Raw genomic sequence first — 18,449 nt, 5'->3', positions numbered from 1 at the left:
TTTCCATTGCTAAGCTACCACCAAGAAAAGGGAGGAGAGTGAGATTTACAGCCATCCAATTCCCCTTGCATGAATCCAAACTTGCAGTTGAACCCTAGGCTTAAACCCAGTCTGTATTAAAGCAGTGTCACCTCAACCCACCCATGGCTGGCCAGGAAGTGAGAAGAGAGGATTGAGAGGCAGGAGGAGAGTTTGCTCCTAGAATGGGTCACCTAGCTGTGGGAACTGAGCCCATTAGCCAGGGAAACTGGGCAGCCATCCCTACCTTCTCCTTGGTCTTACAGAGGCTGACTGTGGTCTGGGGGAATCCCCTGCTCCATCCATGAGTGCCCTGCCAACAGCAGAGCGTGTCTGAGCAGTTTGGTGCCATTCACTCAGACCCTGTTCAAGGGGTCTGTAACGGTGCCCTAGCCAAGGCCCCATGGGGCAACTTCTGGCTCTTCACTCCCACCTCTCCCTCAATCCCTGAAACAAGACAGAGGACAGAGAAGTGAGACCTTTCCACAGCCTGTCAGTTGGGATCTGCTCTCCTTGCTCCAGCCAACACACCTAGTCAGTAGTGACAAGGACAGAGCACAGACGGCTCAAACCCTCGGCATCACCGAGGCCAACCAGGGCTTCGCTGGGACCTGCTCTGCCTCATGGAAAGAGTGAACTGAAAGCAGAGACCCAAGGGGATGGTTTCTCCTCATTGTTTTCTCTTTTACTATGAGTGGAGCCTTGTTGCAGTTGTCACTGCTCAGCAGAGCCCTGACCATATTCATTTCTAACTAAAAAAAAACCCCACTAACCTCTTTCAACCTTAAGGGAGGTTTCAAGAGCAGCTGGCAGTGACCATTCCAATCTATCCATGAGGCCCAGGCCTTGAAGGCACACTGGGGAGCCCTTCGTCTTGCTCCCTCACCCACATGAGGCACCCAGCCAGGACAGCAATACCCAACAGCCAGCACTTGGGGGCTGTGTCTCACACCTACAACCTCAGCCCTGCCTGAGCAGGGGCAGCTGCACCACCACAACTCATATCTCCTGAACTAGAGCTTTGCACCATGGCAGCTACAGATGGCCAAAAGCCTCAGGTGCAGAAGAGAAGGATTAGGGAAATACACTGTGCTGCCTTGACCAAGGGCTGCATCCTTCCCCTGCACTCTTCCCCTTCCTGGCCAGACTGTTTTTCTCCCCCAGGGGAGCAAAGGCTACGTGCTTCTGTTCTAGAAGTACTGGTGACCCACCAGGTGTGATCAAGCACAGCCACCACCCCAGCAGATGCATTTGCCAACTGGATTTACTGTTCTCCTCCCTCACTGAGCACTCCTTTTATTTTTTAAGACCAGAAGCAGGAAATTGCATCACTCAGTAAAGGTCACATTCCTTCCCCTTTTAGTCCAGATTTAGCACCAGTTTGAAACCACAAGCCTCAAGTGAATACCAGGGAGGACAACCACAACTTCTGCAGGGATGCAGGTTAGAACAGAAGTGGGTTTTTTGGTTAAATAGCCAAATCTATTGCGTGTCCATCCTCTCCTGTCTGAATTCCTATAGCTCCTCTCAGAACAGAAAAGGAATACTTTCAATGGCATCTCCAAAAACAAAGGATCCCAAAATTCAGACTTGTGGTCTACTGATCAACACAACAAGCAGCCTCAAGGGAATCTGGGGGTACCACTTGCATTTTTGGAATGTTGCTTACAAGATGCTTCACATGGGAACCTGTTGGTCTGTGGGAAAACTAGAGGACCGGCAGGGCTAAAAGCAAACACTAAATCTGTTTCAATTTTGGTAACACACCTTAGGACTAACTGCCCACTCAGCAGCCCAAATTTTCTAAATCAGTAAAAAGAAGTGGTTGTGGGATATCCAACTTCAGGCATCCAAAATGGAAGAGGTGATCATCCCAATGTGAGAGCCCTCATTTCCCCTGGAGTGCTCATGGAAAGTGAGATGGAAGCAGAGAGGAGCAGATTCATTAATCTGTTATGAGGAGGGAAGGGGAGGGACATGGGGAGGGAGGTGGAACAGGCAACCAACTGCAGCTCAGGAACAAACCCTCCCCTGGAAAATAAACCAAAACAAAGCCAAAAAAAAAAAAATCGCAAACCAACACATGAGCAGATGTTACCAGTGGTACCACTACTTCTAAGTAGCAGCATTTCCTTACCAAAAAGATTTGCAAGAATGTTTGTGGCCGAGGACCTAAGGTACTTGCTACAGAGATGTGAGATCAGAGGTCAGCTCAATCCTGCAACATAAAGGCGGCAAACCTGGGTCACAGCAGGTCAGCAGCACAGTCGGGGTGCATGGAATGGGGGAGAGGGATGGAAGGACAAGGAGAAGGATGCAGGACAAGGCTGAGCCACTGCGCTCAGCTCGCCCAGGAGCTTACCTGGCAGCAGCCCTGCCCCCTTGCACCGCCTGCGAGGCCTGCAATGAAAAGCTGCTGATGCCGCAGTGAAGATTTGAGGGGGGGAAAAGTAAGCCAGCAACAAAGCAAGACAAAAAAAAATTCACACAGCTGCCTTAAAGAAATGAACAACACAAATATGGAAGAGAAGAAAACAAAGGAGCAGTAGGAAAAACACATCTGCCAATGGCCCTCGGTGTGGAAGGCTGTCGAGAGCCTCCAAGGGACCCGAAGCCCAGGCACTGTCCATCAGTTCTAGATGCACTGTCCTGCCCTGGGAATGCTCCAAACAGACATGACCAGCGATGCCTGGGAGATGCTGTGTGCCCAGGACAGGTCCATCACCCCCTGGAGCCTGTTCCACAGTCCCGATTACAAAACCCCCATCCCACTGCTGTCCATAGGCAATGTCCCCTCAGTGTCCCCAGGGGACAGCAGGGCCATTTGTTGCCACAGAGGAACCAGCCCAAGGACCTGCAGGACTTCTGGCCCTGAAACCTGAGCAGCCATTGCTCAGCTGGTTTGGATGGAGCTGCTGGTGCAAAGAGTTTGAATTTGCCAGCTGCAGGTATGCTTTCCATTGGTGTTTAGCAGGATCCTGAAAAGCAATTCCCATTGAGCCCCATGGGTATCTCTGACCTTCACTCAGTTCATTCCACCACCTCCCTCCCAGGTGAAAAATACAGTGACACTAACAGCCCTGCTCAGTGTTTTACAGGGTGAGGGCTTCAGGCACAACAAAGATATAACAAAAGAAAGAAAACAAACTTTTTTTCCTGATGTCACCCATGCAGAATCATTTCTGCTGCTGGCCCCAGAGCAGGGCAGGTCTCTGGATTTACTCTGCCTACCACAATACCCTGCTTACACCACAGAGATAAACCTCAGCCAGCCCAGCTGCTGGGCATCACAGAGATGATTCCCAAGGGCCTCAAGGCAAGGCAGGACATGCCTAAGCCAGGGGAGAGGTGTGATCCCTCATCTTTGCCTTCTCCACTGCTCTCATGTTTTTACATGAGGCCAGCTGTGGTGGTAGACCACGGTATGACAGGCAAGGGGTGACAAATGCCCCTAAATCATTCTGGGAGGTGCACACCACTGGGAGGAGAATTGAGTCCAACAGCCCTTGTTGAGCCACCACTGGAAAATCAGTTCCTTGGAGTTCACCCAAGAGGGAAGGGGTGTGAGCTGCAGACATCTGTAAGGGAGCAGCCTGCCACAGAGCTCTCAGCTGTGAGGTTATTCCCTGGTATAGGCTGGGAAATCTTGAGCCAGAAAGCTTGATTTCTGTAACAGGACAGGTTCTTCCTTTCTTCATACAGGGCTCAGGAGGACACTTCAGGAAAAAGTCTGACATGGACAATCCTCCATCTCTACTGGGCCCACTACATGGCAAATCCTCACCACTTAGAGCTGAGGAGGCAGCCCTGGGTATGGACACTTTCAGTGTCAGCCCCATCTCAGGGAGCTCTAAAGCCTCACACTCAGTCTGCTCCAGTATTTCTGAGCTGTGCCCATGTCCTTGGTTTGGAGAACACCTACAGGGCAAAGGGAGGGGAAGTAGCTACAGATCAGGTCCTCAACAGATATATATCAACACAGTACTAACGGGATCAGGAGAACTACAGCAGTTGCATCAGCTGGAAAATTTGATCTAAGCATCCAGAGAAGAAGCTTGAACAGCTCTAAAAGTATATAGGGCCACAGTGTCTCCATCTCCTAAATCAGTGTGACTTCATTTGTTCTCTTGTCTTCCTGGGTGGGAGAGGTCTGGAATGCTGGTGCTCTGAGACACTGAGCCTAAGACTACCAGGGCAGTATGGGGGGAGAGAGGTCTGAGCACACCCAGCTTGCTCCAAGGGCACGTCAATCTGGTGGGCTTGGGCAAGAAGAAAAAGGAAACTCAACTTACCTTTGTTCTTCCTCGAGTTCCTCTTTGGACATCATTGACTTGTACTGGTTTCCCCTCAGCTTTCCAGGACTGTATTTAAAAGAGAACGTCCCATCTGCAGCTGGAGAGGGGAGACAAAAAAGAGCAAGAGATCTGTGAACCAGAGACCTCCCCAGGGCACAACCAACAGTGGTGGGGCTGTTCCCTCGGGATGCTCTCTGACCTCCGCTCCTGCAGCCCAAAGGCTGTGGCCACCCCAACACACTTCCTGAGCCAGCTCCAGTCTCCAGAAAGCCTGAGCAGAGCCAGGGAAGCAGTGTGGATTGCAGAGGAGAGCCAAGGTGCTGCTGGCCAGAGGATGGCAGGAGTCCCTGCTGCAGCCAGCACTGGCAACAGTGAGGGCTGCTGCGAGCGAGCAGCCTGCTTGGAAGCAGATCCAAGTAAATCCTAAAGCACAGGAACCATATGCTATTGTTCTCCCTGGATTCAAAGCCTTGCAAGCCCATCTTGGCTTATCAAGACATGCTAATCCTGCCCTGATTAACTCCCGGCATTTTCCACTTCTCCTCTCCAGACTTGCATTCCTCCTCCCTCCCTCCCTCTCCTGTCCAGGGGCCCTTTCCCATGCTTGGGGCTCACGAATGGTGCCACGAAGAGCTGTCCCAGGCCACGTAGCCCAGCAGCTCCCTGCAGCCCTCGACAAAGCTTGTGAAGAAAGGAGATGCTGCACGGCAAATCTCAGGACTGCAAACAGCACTGAGCCAGGGCAGCCCCAGGAGCACCAACACAGCTGGATCCAAGTCCCTCTGTCACCAGCCAAAAGACCTGAAGATGAAACCACGGTTTCCTTCTCCAGGCCTGGTTGCTCTCCCACCCAGCTCGCCAGCCCCAGCCCTGTGCTAATTAGAGCACCAAAGCTCACAGACTCTGAGCCAAAGCCGATCCTTTTCCAATCGGATTTTGCTCGAGCGCTATTTGCTTTTAAAAACCTCTCCCCTGCTTTATCTTCCTACAGATGGGAGGAAGCAACAGGAGGGGAGGTCAATCCAAAAGGCGGCCCAGGAGGAGCGGCTGCTTTGGGTAGTCGCCTTTTCCAGTTATCTGTGGGCTGCTTATCTGGGAGCCTTTATCTCTCAAGGACTGCAGGACTCAGCTGCTTCACATCAAGCCATCCAGCATTGCTGTTTCCACATCCACCCAGAAACATCTGCTGCTTCCCCCAACCCTCACAGCCCTGGGGTGCACAAAAGAAAGATGTTATTGCATTATCTGCATGGCCCCTCAAAATTGCACATTATGCACAAAACAGATTTTGAGGATGATGTACATCCCAGTACCAGCAGGACTCCAACAGTGGTGAAACTCCCCTGATTTCTGTGGCAGGAGAGAAAGCTCTGACTTGTATATAACCCATGGACCCATCCTCTGCCCCCAGTCACTTAGGAAGCCCCTTCCAATCCTCTCTACTGCTGTTATGGGCATCCATGAAAGTTCTTCCTCCTCCATTTGCCCAAATGAAAAGCACCTCACAGCCCCTCTCCTCCCTTCCTCACACAGAAGGATTCAGCATCAGCAGCTTCCCTTCTGTTTTCCAATAAACACTGCCCTTAAGGATGTTTCTCTCTGTGTCTGAGATCAGCTGCTTGATTTAGGCATTTCTCCAACCCCAAGCTCGTGCACAGATTCAGCTGCTGCCAGACCCTGGGGACTGCCATGTAAAAGGCAAGTCAGAGCCTCATTTCATAGGTGAGGAAACCAGAGATCTCAGAAATGAGCAGTACTAACATCCACATTTCCTCACTTCTTTACAACTCCGTTTTCCTGGTCTTGGGGAGCTTCCCTGGGAAGTCCTGGTGGGTTACTGCTCAGGTAGTGATCTAGAGTGTTTCTGTAATCCCAAAATGCCATCAGAGCTCTTGGGGGAACAACAGGCAAACCCTTTCCCTACCATCACCATGAATGTCCCAACACAAGCAGCCCAATGCTCTGGTCCCTCAGCCCCAAACATTCAGCTCGGCCATATCCCACTTCCCTCTGTGGGAAAACCCTCCCCATGGGCAGACAAACAAACCTGGCCAGCTGGAAACAAGCAGTAATGCTCCAGCTTATCAGCCCTTTGGATGGCCACAAAAGTGCATGGAAACAAAATTCAGCTGGCTGCTGCTTTGGGAGATATTAGGAGAAAGAAAAAAAAAAAAAAAGAGGGTGTAACATCCTGTTCCTTACCCTGGTGCAGAGCAGGAGCTGTTTTGTTACCTTTGTATAGCTCGCCCGATTTCAAGGACAATTCAGATCGTTTCCCTCACGTGGTATTCTACCAAGTAAACTGAGATTTGGGGTTCTGCCTGGCCCCAAAAGGGCAGTTTAGTTGCCACCTCACAAGAAAATAATAAGGGAAGAGGGAGGCAGAGAAACTCCCCTTCTCCCTGCCCACATGGTGTGGTTAAAAAGGAGCCAGTTTGTGGCTTTGGAAACCTCTGGCTGTTTTCTGAGTTCAGGAACTTTCTATGCAGATCAAAAACAAACTTCAGGAAACACTCAGAATAAGGGAAGGCTGGGTTTTCATGTAGGCAGTGAAAACACTGCAGAAATAGGAGGTGACCTACTTACTCAGAGCATCTGTGAGTTCATATCAAAGAAAACATTTGTCTTTCATCTCTCTGCCCTCGCGTTGCCAGTGCTGTGACCCTGAGCTGGCAGGGTGAGACCAGCCCCAAGAGTGGCCCCCTGAACATGCTTGCTCTGTGTTCCACATGTGCTCCCTGCCAGCTCCCTGCCCCAAGTGGGGAGAAGGCTGCTCCAGTGGCTTTTGTCCCCACGGCAGCATCCCAGGCTGGTCACAGGCTGCCTGCACGATCCCCACGTGCCCAAGGGAAATCTCTGGCTCACCAGGCAGCAGCTCAGAGGCTTGAGCAGGGCCAAGTGACACGCTGGAGACAGTGAAGGAAGGAGTGAGGCTGATCCCAGCAAAGCCAGGGCAGTGCCAGTATTCCCAGCTGCATCCCTCTTGCCTCCACATCCAGCCGAGCCATCGCTTTGCCCAGTCCCATTATAAAACACTTCAGAAATGGTGTGAATAATTCAGGAGGGGAGTTGGTGCCTGTCTGCAGGAGATGCTTGGGAGGATACTGGGTTAGCCTGGACTCACAGTCAGGGACTGTCATCTCCTGATCCCAAGCCACAGCCACTTCAAGATCATGCTCAGCAGTGCCAGAGCAGCCCTGAAACAGAGATGAACCCAGGGAGGCAGAGCCCAGCAGAACAGCATTACTGAGCATCCATTTGGCAGGATAAATCCATCATTCCTCAAATCAGATCTCCTGCAGCCCTATGTGGTAACATAATCACCAGTGCTGCAAGGAAGCCTAACAGGGTGGAATAAGTGTATGTTGGGAACCCTGTCTCCAAAAGCGCTTCCCCCACCTTGCAGGAATGGCACCAGGATTAAAATTTGATTCTCTGTGGCATTAGGCATAATCCTCCCAAGATGGGGGATTGCCACATAGCACCTTAAAATGGCCAAGCAGAAAGTGGGGCAGGGAAGGGGGAACACACCAAGCTGTCCTGCTGCCCCAGCTGGCCCCAACCAGGACTCCTGGGGACATCCCAGCACCTCCCGGGCTGCTCAGGAGAGCAAGAGTCCCCTTCAGACACACATTCTTGCTTGGGCACCATCTGTTTCATTTCCTTAGGAGTGCAGCAGTTGTCACCCCACTTAGTCAATTAATCATTTTCCAATCAACTAATTGGCTAATCAGTTAAACGTGGCTCTGACTAAAGCCCCTGGAGATTGTCCTGGATGTGAGCAAGGAGCTTTTGGGGCAGCTGCCTCACGAAGCTACCCCGTGGCCAACAGCCCGAGAGCATTTCAGGAAGCAAACAGGGGTAGGAATTTCTTCTCCATCTCCTGGAGGAAGGAGACCATCCCCAAGCACTCAGGGCTTCAGACCTGTCCATACCCTCCCTGCAGGGTGCTGTCTTGCTTGGCACTCACCATCCTCATCCTCCGGCTCTCTCACCACCAGCTTCTCGTTTTCTGAGTCCACCTCTTCCTCCTGGAGGAGTTAAAAACAGAGCAGCCATGAGGAGAAGGTGCTGTGCTAAATAACTGTGCTTGCTCAAGGCATCAGAGCCCTCAGGGCTGGGAAGAAGAGCCCAGAGCAAGGGCTGGACACCCTTTTCCTGCTTCTTCCATGGAACAGGCCAAAAGGATGCTCGCTAATGAGCAAGGTTTGTTGGTCTGCTTTCCTCTCACTAATCAGTCAGGGGGATCTTGCCCACCCAAAGACTGCAGACTGCAAGTGCCTCCTCATAATTGAGGGGATATTAAGGTTTTCAGGAAGAACCTGCTATCCTGGTGTCCCCAGGCACAGCCTTGTGCCTGAGCACCCTCCCAGGACGCACCCACTGTGCTCCTCACCCTGTCCAGGGACATGCAGGGGACTGAGCCACGGGGACTTCTGTGTGCCCCCAGGCCAGGCTTGCACAGACTGTCCCAGAGCTAGGAAGGGTCCCCAGCCAAAGCCACCTTGCAGCCACAGGCCAAGCAGCTGCTGCAAAGCACAGGAGCACTCGCCAGTCAGGACCAGTGGTCAAACCAGTGCTGAGGGTCTGTGCTGGGACCCCTCCAGGAGCCCTTCCAGCCTCACCTGGCAGGAACCCCCACAGACACCACAGGCTCCTGCCCATGGACCCCCAGCCTCTTGCTCCTCCAAGAGGTGCCCACACACACACACTGTGGTGGCAGCAGATCTCTGATCTCTGGAGTACAGAGAGGAGCAACAACAGCATGTTTTGGGGTTTTTTTTTAAAACTCAAAGCAATTTTGGAAGTTTTGGGGTTGCCTCCTACAAGCTACTACAAGCTTTATCAAGCCCAGATTCCTTTCCCTTGCAGAAAGGCATGCAAACTGCAAGCAGGGAGGGAGAGGAGCATTCCAGCTCTGGAGATAAGTCAAGGACACATGGCAGAGCCCCTACATGTGTGAGTTCCTCCTGCAGAGAGCAGTGCCCCTGGCTGTAAACCCCTGTGAGCTGAGCCCAGAGTCACCAGCACCCTGGGGCACATGTCCTCCTGCATCCTCCCAGTGCATCCCATGGGCTGGCATGCAAAGGGCAAAGCACATGGGAGAGAGGGGACAGAGTATGGAGAGAGGCTGTTGAGCCACCACGTTATCAAGGGGCACATGGGAAAATCTGGGGTGAAGGAGACCCAAGGGAAACAAAGCTGATCTAAGAAGGACCATGCACAGAGTCAAGAACTGGCTTTGGATGAGCTGCTGGAGCATGGCCCCAGCCCAGAACTAGGTTAGTTTGTCATCGGGGAGGAATGTGCATTATTCACAGCCATTTGGCTTCTTCTTGCCACTCTGTTCCCCAGAAGGAGATGCCACCAAGACCCCCGCCCACTGCAGCCACTGCTATTTTGGGCCACACTTCCAAACATGGGCACTTCCCACTGGACACATGGACTCTCCCTGAGGATGGCTGGGGAGGCACCCAAAGGAGCAGCCTCAGAGAGGGTGAAAGGAAGGAATGCTCAGCCTTGGTGACTCAGCCACAAGCCCAGGGCAGCAGTTCCCCATCACATCCATGTCTCCCTGTGAGCCAGGACACCCCCAGGGAGACCCTCCACAACCTGACACAAGAAGGGAGATTTTAGCCTGTTCCTTGCCTGGGCATTAGGAGCTGAGCATTTCTGAGCATTTAACAATGGAAGCAAGCAGGAAATTGGGTGCCAAAGCTCCAAGGAAGGAAAAAATACCTCTGCTCCAACACAGAGAAAGAAACATTTGATGGGAGCAGAGGGAGCAGCCAGGGAATCCAGGCTGGCAGGCGACAGCAATGTGCTGTGGCCATCTGGGAAGCCCCTGCTCGTGGCAGCCAGGAGCTCCCTACAGCACAACATTTTTCTGCTTGGATGGCTCAGAGGCAGGTGCCAGCGCTTCCCTTCCCCCATGCCGTGGCTCCAGCCTCAACATCCCTGTCCCCATGTCTTGCCAGGGCTGTTCATTCCTGCAGCCATTGCTGCCCCCCTGCCAGAGTCCCCCCATCTGTCTCAGTGTGGCCCCACTCGCTGCTCCCCCCGGAACAAGGCACCGCTCCCTCCGCCTCTGAGAAACACATCTGCCCCTGGAGCACTTTTTCTCCTTGGTTTAAATAGGCAAAGCCATTAAAAGCCCACCCAACCTCCCCTGGCAGAGCACAGCAGGCAAGTTTAGCCCCCCTCTCCCCATGGCCACTGCTACCCTGGGACAATGTCCCACCCCTGCAGGGACACTGGCACATTGTTTGCTGTGCCACCCTCCCCAGGCTGGATCTCCATCCCACGCACCTCTGCATGGCTGGGAAGTGTTGCATGGCCACACACATCCTCTGCTTGTCCTGTGTGCCCGAGGCTGGATCCAGGTGAGGCACCCAATGGTGGTATCTGGAAAAAGTCAAAAGGCTTTGAGCACAAACACCCCTGAGCCCTCCCTGTGCTCAAGCAACCAGCCCCAGCAACATCAGCACACGGGGACAAGTCTCTCTGGATGTAGCCAGACCCATCTTGCCCCCGTGCCCGAGCCTGTGCTGCCTCTGATCCATGTGCCAAGCCCTGGCACGGCTGCTGGAGTGAGGAAGGAACACCAGGGATCTCCAGTGCCCAGACCTGGAGCCAGGGGTTGGAGCTCATGAGTTGCTCTCTGTGGCAGCCCCAGCCTGCAGGACTGGGACCAGTGCAAGGAGCCATCAGTGAGGGGGAGCAGCTCTGCCAGTGCCAGGCTCGGCTGCCCGTGTGTCCTGGCAGGGCTGGAGGCAGCTTCTTGGGATGCTGATGCAGCAGATCAGGACTAGCAGAAGGGGAGAGAAGAACAACACAGCGTGCTCAGATCGTTAATGCTTTCAGGACCTGCTCTGCCAAATGCCTTCTCCATAATACCCCCTGGAAACCTTCCCATCCCCCTGCAATCCAGAGATGGGGCTTCCCAGCCCTCTCAGCCCCCCATCAGCTCTGGATGGCCTCGACCCCCGTGCAAAGCTTGCCTTCCCCTGCCCAAACACTTCTCAGCTGAGCCTTTCCCTGCTGTGCCAGGAGGGCGGCTGTGGAGGAGGATCTGCATGGGCAGGGAGCAGGGACACCGTGTTCATCAGCCTTGCACTGAAATCCAGCACTGGGCTGGGAGCAGTCCCTGGGCTGGCTGGAGAAACTTTCTGCAGGGACAAAGCCCCACCTTGAGCCTGGCTGTGCCCACAGCCCCTGCTAGCCGGGGAGGAGGAGAGAGCCCTCCCTGCCTGGAGCATCCCAGCACCTCCAGGGAGCCTGCCCCGAATTTCAGAGCTCCTCAGCCCTGCCGTGGCCAGTGGGTGCTGCTGTCCCAGCTCTCTCACAGCCATGGGCAAGAACAGCCCAGCCCGGAGGTTGCTGTGTCCCAACCATGGAATGCTCTGGGAGGGGGGGCAACATCCGAAAAAGGGAGGGGGAAGGCGTTAGGACAACACTGGGAGACTTGACAACCAAAGAGGACACCATGGCACCACAGGCACTGCTCTTCTATTGAAGGTGCAGCCCAGGGGGAATGCAGGAAAACCATTTCGAGTGGTGGGGAGTGAGGGAAGAGTGGATTAGGGCCAAATGGCAGCAGGAGCTGCTGGAGGAGGCAGGACCTGAGTGCTCCAGCCAACAGCCCTCAAGCCAACCTCTCTCCGTGGTGTGCACCGACCACGAAAACCTCCCCGCGGAAAAAAAAAAAAGGCGAGAAGCAGCTCTGCAGGGAGCCTCCACACGTCATTATCCGGGAGCATCTGGAGGAGGCTTGACACGGGCCGCCCGGTCCAGCTGCTGCGGCAAACAAAGATCTCATTGCCGCCGGCACCGGCGAGGGGACGCGATCGGCGGCAGCTGCGCGGCCCCGGGGCTGGGAACGCTCCCTGCCCGCTCCCGCCTGCGGGCAGGATGGACCCAGCCCACTCCACAGCACATCCCGCGCCCGCTCGCCCTGCGTCACACCTCTGCACAGCTTGCCAGAGGCTCTGAAAAGCCCGGGGTTAAAATCCAGCAAGTCATCTACCTTAAATAACAAGGCAGCTATCCATCTGCCTCGGCCTTTGGCAGCTCTTGGCTGCAGAGCCGAAGCATTTGTTGGATCATCACAAACGTGCTTTTGCCCTTTAGCTCATGGCCACGAGCGAGACGGCCACACGGAGCTGAGTCTGTCAGAGGGGGCTTAGGACAAAAGCAGAGTGAAGACAAAACCTTCAGGGACATTCTGGACACAGACAGCACCGACCAGGACTACGCTGAATCTGCCAGGGAAAGATGGCTCAGATAGAGGAGCTTGGCATCAAGTCCCCAAAATCCCCCCTCATGGCTCTGCCACCACCAACCCCTCTCCCAGCCCCACAGGAGATGGAAGCCGAGCTCCCCATCACAGCATCATCTGGTTTTCAGCTCATTTCTGACCATTTCCTCCCCACTTCCTCCATCCCTGGTGCAAACACCTCTGAGCAACACACTTCCTTCTCAGAAAACACGAGGAGGCCACGGGACTGGTGTGTCCCTCTCCCTTTCCTTAGCTGAAGAGACGGGCCTGGCACCTATGTGCAGGTCAGGGACCACAAAGTGCCCCGCTCCAGCTTCAGGAAAAGGGAAGATCCCAGACTCCAAAACAAGAGAAAATTATCTTGGATTAAACTCCCAGGCCCTGTGTGTTGCCATTTATGGCTGCACTTTCTGCTCCAAGCCTGATGCAAGACATTGCAAGAGAGAAAGAAAGCAGACAGGAGAGAGGCAGCCAGAAAGAGAGAAGCCAGGAGAAAAGGGGAAGAAAGAAGCCTTTAAAAAAAGACTAAATAATAATGTTGGGCAGAGTTTAGCAAAGCAAAGCAGCTGCTATGTCCCCTTCACCCCACTGCTGGGGCTCTCCATCCTCCCGCCAGCCAGAGAAGCAGCTGCTACAGAACAAGAGCAGTTTTCCAGCCCCTGGCAATGGTCCTGCCAGCTCCAGGGTGCCTGGTAGGGATGTGCCTCACATGCAGATGGAGCTTTGCAGGTCTGACCCCCCCCAAAGTGTGGGAGGATCTGCTCCTGCCAGCTCCCCGTCACGGTTACAGGCAAGGACAAGCCATGGAGTGGACAAAGCATTGCCAAAGCTCCAGGACCACCCAGCCCTCAGAGAGGGGTCAGGCAGTGCCAGATCTGACGGGGAAAACACTGGCACGTCCCATGGTGGGGTGAGGAGTTCCAGCTCAGCAGCACCCACCCCTGCAGGCACCATCACATCCCGGTGTGGCTCCCCCAGGATCACACCCAGACGGCTCATCCACTGCTCTCCCCTCTTTGCTCCGGCCTCTGGCCAGCAACCACCACACACTGGGACATCCCTTGCTGCCCAGATCAGCCAGATGGCATCCTTGAGAGCAGGGGCAGGAAAACCCAGCCCTCGCTTGCAAAGCTGACCTGGCAGCTGTTCACATGGATGGGCACTTCAGAAAGCAAAGAGTCCTTGTGGCCTCTGCTCCAGGAGTGCTCAGCTCCAGGCTGACTCTCAGGGCTGTACCCAGCCCAGCAGGAACTGGGCAGCAGCCAGACCTTCTGGACCCTTGTAAGGGACACAACACAGAGCCCCAGTGCCCCCATGCCCCACAGCACATCCCAGCACCAGCCCTGTGCTCCAGCCCATGGCAGGACACGTGCACAGGCTCTCTGGGGGGTGACACATGTCCTGTCTTGCTTCCCAGTTTCCAGCCACTGCAAGAGATGATGTATTTGTCATCAGCACAAACTGCTCTGGGTGAGAGCTGAGCACATCTGAGCAATCAGGGTCTAGCTGGGGAGCCCCAAATTCCCTGGCAGGGGCCTGTGCAAAGGGTAGCACATTACCACATCCCTTCCCAGCACACTGTGGGACGATGGAGCTCCTGCCCCAGCCCACTGGCAGTGCAGACACAGCCTACACAGCTGCCAATTAAAGCCAGACTTAATTAGACACCCTCTCCCCTCCGGCACAGGGAAGGCAGGAAGGAGGCATTAGAGGGGGAGATGCTGATTTTTTAAATGTAAAGAGGGTTCCTGCTGGGAGCTGGGTGGTTTGTGCTGCCTGGTGTGCCCAGAGGGCACTGGGAGCCCCCAGGATGGCACAGACTGGGAAGGTGGGGAGCACAGGGGAAAGGTGCCAGGAACTTGGCAGAAGAGACAGATGACACAGCCTTTGTGCCTTTGCTATCCGGGTGACAGCCCTGCAGCTGCCCTGCTCAGGCAGGGTTTACATGTCCCCTCTCTCCTACTGTCACCCACTTGACCCTGCTCTGTTTGAAGCCCCCAGCTGCAGTTAACCCTTGGCAAACCAGCCAGGCTGCCGTGCCCAGCAGAGCCTGCTCACCCTCCTCAGCTCCAGAACATTCTGGCCAGGATGGCATCCCAGAGGTGGCTCTGGAACACCACTGAAACCCCCGCCTTGTCCCTGCCACCTGCCATTTCCAGGGCAGAACTACTCATTAGAGAATTGAAGTTTCTGACTGTTTCTCACAAGGACCACGCTCTGCAGCTCCAGCGACGCTGCTGTTCCCACCCAACAGCTTTTCATTAGGGGATTGCTTTGACAGCACTGCCTCATCCGTTAACAAGCTGGGGATGGGGATGAGAACAGACAATGACAGACTAATTAACTTTATTTCAGTGATGGGAGCCAGCAGAGACAAGGGGAACCACTATCAGCAGTTAATGGAAACAAGGACTGCTTTCCCTGCTCTGCCCCTGCTTCACTTTGTAGCCCTGGGCATGATGCTGAAATGGTCTGGTCACTACAGAGGGGCAGGGAAGCTTCAACCCACACTGATTTCACCAGCCTTGCAGGAGATGGAAGCAGGAGGGAGGCTGTGCCACACAGCTGCCCCAGCAGATACCAGTTTGCACTGGCAGGGAGAAGGGAAGGAGGGATGCAGAGGGATGCACAGCTCCAGCCAGTCATTAGAACACACCAAGGCTGCTCTCCCTGAGCAGGTCCATCCATCAGCATTTCAGTTGAGTGGTTAATGGCTGCAGTGAATCCAAACCAGCCTGGCACAGTACGTGCTGAGCAAACAGGAGGGAGAGAAAACAAGGAATGAAATTAAGGAAAGAAAATAAGAAAAGAAAGCTCTCCAAGTGCCGAGTGCAGCCCTCTGCTTGCTGATGTACTGAAGAGCCCTGAGCCTGCAGCAGCCCCCAGCCAACCTCAGCACAAGGTCTGGGAGCCTCATCTGCTGAGTCACATCAGAGGACCGCAGCCCTCAGCCAGCCAAGATGGGTTGGACAGGGCACAATTCCATCAGCAGCCGCATGCAAAGCACTCACAGCTCTGCCCAGGGCCAGTCCCACCCCTGCCTGTAATACCTGCTGGGCTTGGGCCTGAGTAGTGCTAGAGGAAGAGGATGAAGCAACTTTGAGGGAGCAAAAGCAGGAAACCCAGGGAGACACTGCAGAGCTGTGGATGGTCTCCTCCACTCTGCCCACGGGATCGGCCCCTGGATCAGCAGCTGGGCACACACGTGTGTGCTGCCTGCTGGAACCCACGTACTCCCTCCACTGTGCCACCCATCCCCGTGGGACAGCCAGCCTGGCCCAGCCTGCACCCAGCAGTCCTGGCAGCTGTGAGATCATGCGTGGGCCAGAGCTCCCAAACACTTACTCAGCAGTGAGAACCATCCCTCCCCTTCCCACTGCTCCCTACCACCACCCAGACTGCACACATCTGCTCCCTGTCCTTCCCAAAGGGATGCTGCTCAGGTCCAGGGTGACTTGTCCTGCTTTGCTCCTACAGTGAGGTAATCATTTCCCAGGAGGAAACCTCTCAAGGCTATTCCAGGACCCTCCTCAGCTCCAGTGCCCCCTTTGCTGTAAGAGGGGCTGAGGGCAGTGAGGAGACCCCCAATCCCCCAGAGCCCAGCCAGGCTTCTGAAGGACACAAGACTCCCTGTGCCTTGAGTAAGACCTCACTTCCAGCCACGCTAAACCCTGTTACTGCAGCTGTGCTGAGCGGGGATAAAGGAGCTGAGCCCCTCTCTGAAGGCAACAATCTTCGCTGCAGTCCCTGTTCAAAGCAACTGGGGACTGAAGGGCAGCCAGAGGGGAGGAAAACATTCCCAAGGCTTGAGCTAGCGAGGCAGCAGAGGAACCCATGAGCTCTGGCAGCACTGGATACAGCCATCCATCCCAATGGGTGCTGCACTGAGCACAGAGCAGCCCAAGCTGGTGGCCAGCTTTGGTGCTGAGCTGGCCCAGCCAGGATCCAGCTGGCTAACAGTGGCCGAGGAGCTCTCCAGAGATCCTGGTACTCAAAGGCACCAATAAATCACACGACAGAGAAACAGATGTGCCTTCCAGGACACCAGGATGAGGGAGGGGGCTGCTCGAGAGCTGTAGCCATGGCCAAGGGGTGCCAGGAAAGGGAGAGGGAGAGCTCCAAGGCTCAGAAACCACCAGGGGAGAAGAGGAGGAGCACAGGGAGGAAGAGCCACGTCCCAGCCCCAGGAGTGGGTCAGGGCTCACCCCTGGGTGTTGCAGAACATCATAGTACAGAGCAAGGGGGGGGCTGCCCCCGGGACCTGCCCAAGGCCATCCAGTGAGTCAGTGGAGATGCTTTCCAAGGCTGTCTGCGCACTGCCCCGCAGCCTGGATACAGTTGCTGAGGATTACAAATGCTGCTAATAATAGCCAGGAGGCTCCTGGGCCCCAGGCCTGAGCTCCCCGGCTGAAACACGCTGCTGCCACATGGATAAGGCATCTCTCCTGGATTCCTGAGCCACCCCACTACTCAATTCCCCCCACTGGGGCAAGGGGCCACGTGGGAGGAAGCCACCAAGGCAGGGAGTTCAGGCACCTTGGGGTGTCACCGAGTCCCATCCAAGCTGGGCAAGAGCAGAACAAGATCTTTCCATGGACACTGGGTCGCCCTTTTATTTTTAAACAAGATCCGGTGCTGGAACAGGATTTACCGTGCGTTTATAGGCATCACTGCCCCCACCAGCCCCCCCAGTTCAGCCAGGGGTCAGACCTTGGGGCCAGCATCCTGCTGGGGCTCGGAGGGAGTGGGGCGGTCCCTTCCCTGGGGCAGGCAAGGACAGCCAGCCAGGGACAGCGTAAGGAACCCGGCGCTGGCACGGGGACAGTTCGCTGTTACCCACAGAAAGGGGATGCAGACAGGAAGAATAAACACACGCACATTCCCCAGCACCTGGATAAGCCCCTGGGGGAAGGAAAAGACACCCAGGGGTTACATGTGCAGGCAGTAGACGCTCACGCTCTCTTCCCTTAAATCTTCACTATCTTGATTATTTTTAGGAGCATTCCTTGGAGGGCGGGAGTGGGAAGGAGCCAGAAACCTCCTCCCCAAACCTCTGCCGTCCCCGGGGACAACTGTCTCGTCCCCACCCGAAGACAAAAACTCGGGTTTTGCCGGGACCTTTCCTGTTCTAGGGGAAAACCCCTCCCGCGTTGCTCCGGAGGTACAGGGAAGGGACACCGCCGGGGGTGGTGGGGAGGGGATGGAGGGGACACTGGCTGCGGGAACCTCGGGGGAGGGTCCGTGGGGAGCCGGCCTTACCTTGCTCTCCGCATCCTCTCGGTGGTCGGGCTGCCGAGGCTCTGGAGGCGGCTGATGGGGCTCTGGAGGAGCCTGCCGGGGCTCTTGGGGCGCCTGCCGGGGCTCTTGGGGCGCCTGCCGGGGCTCTGGGGGAGCCTGCCTGGGCTCTGGGGGAGCCTGCCTGGGCTCTGCCGGCGGCTGCCGGGGGATGCTCTCGGCCGCCACGGGGCTGGGCTCGGCCGCGGGGCCCGGCTCCGCCGCCGCCTCCCGCTGCTGGGCGACCGCCTCCTTCCCCTCCTCGCCCGCCCCGACCTCCTCCACCGGCACCCGGCTCCCCTCGTCCTCCGGCCCCTCTCCCGGTCCCGCTCCCGCCGCTTCGCCCCCGGGGCCGTCCTCCCGGGCGGGCTCCGCCGCGGGCTCCCGGGGCCGCTCCGCCGCCCGCTCGCCGCCGCCTCCCCGCAGCTTCACGAAGACGGAGGCGAGGACGATGGCCAGGACGGTGAAGAGCAGCGGGACGGCCAGGTACAAGTCCACGGCCAGGTCCATCCTGCCCTGCCGCCGGAGCCCGCCCGACCCGACTGCGCGGCCGCGGGGGGTGCGCGGGCAGCGCTGGGCCGGCG

At 55.8% G+C, this 18,449-nt stretch overlaps 1 protein-coding gene across 6 annotated transcripts in view; it reads right to left on the bottom strand.

Moving 5' to 3' along the window:
* The window catches only part of MXRA7 (matrix remodeling associated 7), a 30,122-nt gene extending 11,673 nt beyond the window's left edge, over window positions 1–18,449 (bottom strand). The window contains exons 1-6 of one of the 6 annotated variants that reach the window (XR_004360290.1): window positions 17,851–18,446; window positions 10,623–10,718; window positions 8,284–8,344; window positions 4,311–4,410; window positions 2,381–2,418; window positions 2,156–2,236 (exon numbers count right to left, since the gene is read on the bottom strand). Coding sequence is in view for 5 of the 6 variants with exons in the window: in XM_032706581.1 (XP_032562472.1) it covers window positions 2,274–2,418; window positions 4,311–4,410; window positions 8,284–8,344; window positions 10,623–10,718; window positions 17,851–18,375 (927 nt within the window). In the remaining variant the exon portion in view is untranslated. The other 5 variants (XM_032706583.1, XM_032706585.1, XM_032706581.1 and 2 more) reach the window with 5 other exon arrangements.

This window comes from Chiroxiphia lanceolata, chromosome 19 (genome assembly GCF_009829145.1).
Source record: "Chiroxiphia lanceolata isolate bChiLan1 chromosome 19, bChiLan1.pri, whole genome shotgun sequence".
NCBI lineage: Eukaryota > Metazoa > Chordata > Aves > Passeriformes > Pipridae > Chiroxiphia > Chiroxiphia lanceolata.
The sequence above is the reverse complement of the archived record's forward strand: the minus strand, read 5'-3'. Positions and strand labels throughout refer to the sequence as shown.